Source organism: Sphaeramia orbicularis, chromosome 1 (assembly GCF_902148855.1).
Source record: "Sphaeramia orbicularis chromosome 1, fSphaOr1.1, whole genome shotgun sequence".
Lineage (NCBI taxonomy): Eukaryota > Metazoa > Chordata > Actinopteri > Kurtiformes > Apogonidae > Sphaeramia > Sphaeramia orbicularis.
In genome coordinates this window covers 13952663-13958662 of record NC_043957.1, presented here as the reverse complement: position 1 = coordinate 13958662, position 6000 = coordinate 13952663, and the positions used below count along the sequence as shown (strand labels likewise).

Here is a 6000-nt window from a genome sequence, read left to right as displayed (position 1 = left end):
TCAAAACATGAATTATGAAAGAGCTGCAGCATCTTAAACTGACCGGAATGAACATTTGAAAGATAAACTGTACCACAGAGCTTCAGTTTCAGCTCCAGAGCTTGTCATGCCTTTTATGGATTTAGATTGTCTCTGTCAACTCAACATATATTTTTTATTATTTATTATAAGTTGGTTTTTTTTTTTTTTTTTAATCAATTACTAGAAATTCCAGACGACCCCACATGGGGTCCCCACCCCAATGTTGAAAAACACTGGTGCAGAAGTAGATACAGGATTGTAATAAACCTTTCCAAAATGAGACGTCCCCCTCTGTGTGATAGACAACTGTTTTATTGCACAACATCAAGGGAAAAAAATTAAACACATGATGGAAATATTATTTCCTCAGTAAATATAATATAATATAATATAAAACGGTCATTTGTCTTACACACATCTAATCAATGTTGAGCTGTAATATGAAGTCATATTCAGTCTAAATTATCTCACATTAGAGACAACATTAGTGATAAAAATAAAAAAAAATAGTATTACAAAATGTTATTTTAGACATGTTTTCTACACTTTGTTTTATTCATATATGCTACTACTTTTGTGAAGTTAAGATTTTGTTAAACCTATTTCAACACCAACACTTAACAAGTGAAGGTGGGTTTTCACTTCACCACTGATTTGAACATTTTCACAAATCTGACTTCAAACTTTGACCATTAAGGCTGAATGATCTCTTTCTACAGTGAAGTAGGACTAAAAATGGCCTCAGTTCCATAAATTGAGATTGTCCTGACCATTTGGACATAGAACACTTGGGTTTTATGTTACATGTAAGTACCTTAAAAGGTGAATTTAAGACACTGTAAAACTTGAGAAACTGCCCTTAAGCTCTGAGGGTTAATGTTTCTGTTTCATGTTTGATGTAATTATTTTCTATCTGATCTGATGTCACTCCAGACTTTTTAGTTTCCCAACTGACTCAGGGCTGCTACTAAATGATTGCACTTTATGTTTTTATCATATTTTAATTGTATTATAATTGCATTTTGTTTGTACTGTTTATTTGTACTTTGCACTGTAAAGCACTTTGCGTCTCTTTCTGTGAAAAGTGCTCAATAAATAAAATTTACGGATTTACTTACTTACTTACTCCTCTGTTAGCTTTAGCCGTTAACTGCAGTTCCGCCACGTGCCGCTGGAGCGCGGCAGACGTCACTTGCCATGCGCCGGGTGTAGCGTTCACTCTCACTCAGAGCCCCGCCCATATACGTCAGGGCCTGCCCACTGCGCGTGCTCATCCGCTCCAGAGCGTACGGTACCGCACACCGGGGCCACAACAAGCCGCAACCCCGCGGTTAGCACGGCGGCAGCCCACCCTCAGAACGGGAGGCTCGGCGCAGGTGCACGGAGCTTCCCTCAGACAGTCCGGAGCACCGAGGTGCAAGAGCGGTCAGGCGGCGGAGGCTGTACCGGAGCGGCAGGTGGATGAGCCGCTTGGCGGAGCAGCGGAGAGGCGGCGGAGCGGAGAGGAGAGGCTCGAACAACCCGCTGATTTACATCGGTAAACCGCCTGACCCTAACGGTGTGTCCAGTCTTGGCCCGCTTGTACCAACCGGACTGTGATTTGTCCACCCGGTCTCACCGAGAGAGACCTCCGGTTCGGAGCTCCCTCTGCAGCGGCTAGCACTGCGCTGCTAACGTTAGCTGCACTGGGTAAGAGCTAACAAGCTAACAAACATCAGCAGCTCACCTCGCATCTGTCACCGCGTCCTGGTCCCGTTAACGATCGGCATGCTGTCATCCCGGACCCCGTGAGACCCGGAGAGACCCAGCAGCCGTGGACAGTCAGCGACTAGTCGCGGAGCTAACGGTTAGCAGTGGAACATCTGGCCGCTGCTCGCTGGCCGCGTCACGGCCGATGATGTTCGCAGTGACTGCAGCTGTTGTGGAGGAACGGCCCTTCCCCACCGAGGCTCATCGCTTCCCCCGCCCCACGGCTACCGCACGGCCACTCACCGCGTTCATGTAAACCGCTCCACCGTCCCCGAGCTCCGAGCATCGTGTCGGTCCTCCGCGGAAGCGGCAGGAGTGACAGGAGCGGCAGACATGCAGGCGGCGCCGCTGCAGTACGATTTCTTCAACGAAGAGAATTCACAGAAATGGAGAGGACTATTGGTCCCGTCCCTGGAGAAGGTGAGACAGAGGAGACAAACGGGTTAGTGAGGGAACGGGAGACAAGTATTTGAATGATCCACACTGACAGACCAGTTGAACCCAAATGAAGCCAGGTTAAAGGGCGTCACTGGGGGTTTGTTTATGTGTGTGTTGTGTATATGTATTGTTGATTTCTACATATGTTTTTATTTACTGTTGTTTGTAACATGAGCATTAATCACGTAGTGATTAGTACCAACTAATCACTCCGTGTGACGTAGTCGTCATGTGACAGCAACTAGGCTTGACTTGGTTTTGGACCAGGACGCTGCATTTCTACCAAAGGTGAAGTCAGACAGTAACTAAACATAAACAAATGATCATATCACCTTCAACACTATGGCAGCTACAAGGAGTAAACATAGAACCTACAGTTTAGATTTTGTAAAACAAAACTCTGTAGTTTATTCACCTACGTATCTCTGCTAGTTTGTTCCATATCTTCATGAGGTAAAACACACGCATGGACTGACTCATCTGTGATCTGCAACCCTGGTAAAGGTGATACTAGATATATAATGATATGGATCTGATGGTCCATGCTCTCACATAATGGAGGCACAAACAACTAAGAATTGAGGTTGATACCCTAAGTGGAAAGCCTTCATTACACCCAGAGCACCTGAGGATGCTGGATGTGGACCCAGAGGACCTGAGGATGCTGGATGTGGACCCAGAGGACCTGAGGATGCTGGATGTGGACCCAGAGGACCTGAAAACGCCAGACGTGGACCCAAAGGATGTGGAACTAGAGGACCTGGAGACTCCAGACCTGGACCCAGAGGACCTGGAGATTTACAGTTTAAGAACATATGTGTCAGACTGAAGAGCTATGATATGAAATATTTGGGGACATGGAATTTTTGTTTTTCTGTTGTTTATCTGTTTTGTTTTTGTTTTTTTGCCTCATGTGTGAATACCTTTTTAACTGAATACCTGATTGATGAGGACAGGTGAGTTCAGCATGTTGGTGATTTGGGTCTGACAGACTCATGCAGGTGAGTGTGTTCATTCCAAACTCGTCTGTGCAGGTGTCACATACACACACACTGGGCTGGTGTGTGATGCTATAGGTGTGGTGGATTGTGGGTAAGCTGAGTGTCAGTTCTGTGTATTTTTCCAGGAGACTCGCCTGCAGCAGGTGTGTTTATGACCTGTGTGAGCTCACCTGTAGGACAGTCACAGTGTCAGGTGAAGTGTAACATCTGCTGGGTTCCACTAGGTGGCAGCAGAGAGCTGAGTGTTCACTATAAACATTGCCGTTATTTATCAGACTGTGACGTTCTATAATCTCGGTCTGAGATGTACTCCTTGGTTCTACACCTTGGGCTGTGACGTTCCACACCTCTGTGAGCATTTCAATTATGTTAATGTTTGACTTCCACTTTGACCCACGAACCTCCATCTGGACAAAACCCAGACCTGGACTGAGTCTGAACCTGGTGTCTTCTCTTGGAGTCAGTTTGAGGATTCATTTTTTGATGATACAGACGTTGCCTAATGAAGAGATCGATCGTTAGACCTTATGTTTTTTTCATCCAAACCCCACATGTTGTCCCAACACCCCCCCACACACATACACACAAAGAAACACACACTGAACTGACAACACTCAATTTATAATCAATATGGTTGGTAACTGTGTATTACTTTATGTCACTGTGTTAATGTGTGCGTATTGTATGCAGGTGCTGTTCCAGGTGCATCCTAACCTGGTCTCCCAGCAGGAGGCGCTGCAGTACATTGAGGAGCTGATCCTTCTGCTGCTCAGTATGTTGTGTCAGGCTCAGCCTCGCAGTGTCCAGGATGTCGAGGTAACTCCCATAACTCATTGACACTTCCCAATCGTCACTAATAAAACGTTTCATAATCTGCCGATTGGCTCATTAACTGGAATTAATGATTTAAAAATGATGAATGACTGTGAGAATGACTGAAGGATGTGAGACTGTCTACACAGGCTGATGTTCAGTTCCAGGATAACTGATTAATATCTCTGGAGTTTTGACACTACTAATTAGGTTGGTTTAATATGTAGGTCAAACTTTTGGTCTTGATCACACAAGCTATCTTATGCATAAAAGAATTAACTCGTTCCCAATATCTTGTCTGTATGAGAATTGTTTTTAGTGTTGAACAGATGGACCTGCTACTAGTGCACAAATGGTTGTTCAGACTTTACTTTTGTGTTTCTTTACATGTGTTTAAAGAGAAATGCAGTTTGTGTGGGCAAGGCAAATTTATTTCTATAGCACCATTCATACACAAGGCAATTCAAAGTGCTTTACAATGGCATAGAAACACATAAAATTACATTAAAATCATAGAGAATAAAACATTAATCAAAAGAAAAGTGCAGAAAGGATAAAAATAAAGAAAGAAATTAAAACTAGAATAAGAGACAGTTAAAACAAAAGTTAACAACAGTCTTGATTAAAATCAATGTAAACAGTTAAAATTGTGAGTTGCAGTGCAGGTATTAGAACTAGAACCCCCCCCCCCCAAAAAAAAAAAAAAACAAAAAAAAAAAACAAACTAGTCTAATCAAAGGCAGCTGTAAACAAATGAGTCTTTAACCTTGATTTAAAAGAACTGAGAGTCCCAGCAGACCTGCAGTTTTCTGGCAGTTTGTTGCAGATGTGTGAAGCATAAAAACTAAAAGTTGCCTCTCCCTGTTTGGTTCTGACTCTGGGGACAGAGAGCAAACTTGTGCCAGAGGACCTGAGCAGTCTGGATGGGTCATACGGTTAAAGGAGGTCACTGATGTATTTGGGCCCTGAACCATCCAGAGCTTTATTAACTAACAAAAGTGTTTTAAAGTCTATCTGCTGAGAGACAGGAAGCCAGTGTAAAGACCTCAGAACTGGTGTGATGTGGCCACTTTCTTGGTTCTAGTGAGGACTCGAACAGTAGCATTTGGATCAGCTGCAGCTGTTTGATGGACTTTTTGCTCAGACTTGTAAAGACACTGTTACAGTCATCTAATCGACTGAAGATAAATGCATGAACCAGTTTTTCCAGGTCCTGCTGAGACATAAATCCTTTAATCCTAGTTCATCGTTGTGCATTTGAAATAAAATGATGCACTCCAAGTTTGTCTTTCAATTAATTTAGTTTGTTTGAACATGGTTAAGTGACCGTTAACATCAGCTTCACCTCCAGAGCCATTAGATAAACATCATGTTTCCTCGTGACCCAAAACTGACAAAAACACATGATAAACTGACAGAAGGTCCACATTTCATCAGCTCTTTCACTGTTAAAAATATGTTGAAATAATTGTCTTTGAGGCCTGATACACATTAAATAGACAGAATACAGGAAGTGAAAGAGAAGATTCTGGAGAACCAGGAACATGTGAAGCTCTGGATGTTTGTGGGTTCTCTTTGTTGTAGTCTAACCTCCTGGAAGCTGAAAATCCATCACTGAAAAAAATAAAAACAAACAGAAAGCTCAGGTATCTGGATCACATGGATCCAGTTGTGAGTTTACGTGTTCCAGATGTTCATCATTTTCTCCTCCTCCCTTTGCAGGAACGCGTGCAGAAGAGTTTTCCTCACCCGATCGATAAGTGGGCAATCGCTGATGCTCAGGCCGCCATTGAGAAGAGGAAGAGGAGAAACCCTCTGGCTTTGCCTGTTGACAAGATCCACCCACTGCTCAAGGTCTCCACCACCTTCACCATCACCTAACCTGTGTATCACCTTTTACCATCACTATCTCCATCACAATCGCATCACCATCTCCACTCCATCCTCACACATTAATCTGAATTTCATCTCTTCCATC

The 6000-nt window shown here is 43.4% G+C and overlaps 1 protein-coding gene across 2 annotated transcripts in view; it reads left to right on the top strand.

Annotated features, from left to right (window-relative positions):
* The first annotated feature begins 1290 nt into the window (after nt 1–1290).
* Nucleotides 1291–6000, top strand: part of LOC115427147 (son of sevenless homolog 1-like) — a 28738-nt gene continuing 24028 nt past the window's right edge. For both annotated transcript variants that reach the window (XM_030145701.1, XM_030145613.1), the window contains exons 1-3: nt 1291–2190; nt 3900–4025; nt 5745–5876. In XM_030145701.1, coding sequence (XP_030001561.1) covers nt 2104–2190; nt 3900–4025; nt 5745–5876 — 345 coding nt within the window. In that variant the 5' untranslated portion in view covers nt 1291–2103. The remainder of the gene's footprint in view (nt 2191–3899; nt 4026–5744; nt 5877–6000) is intronic.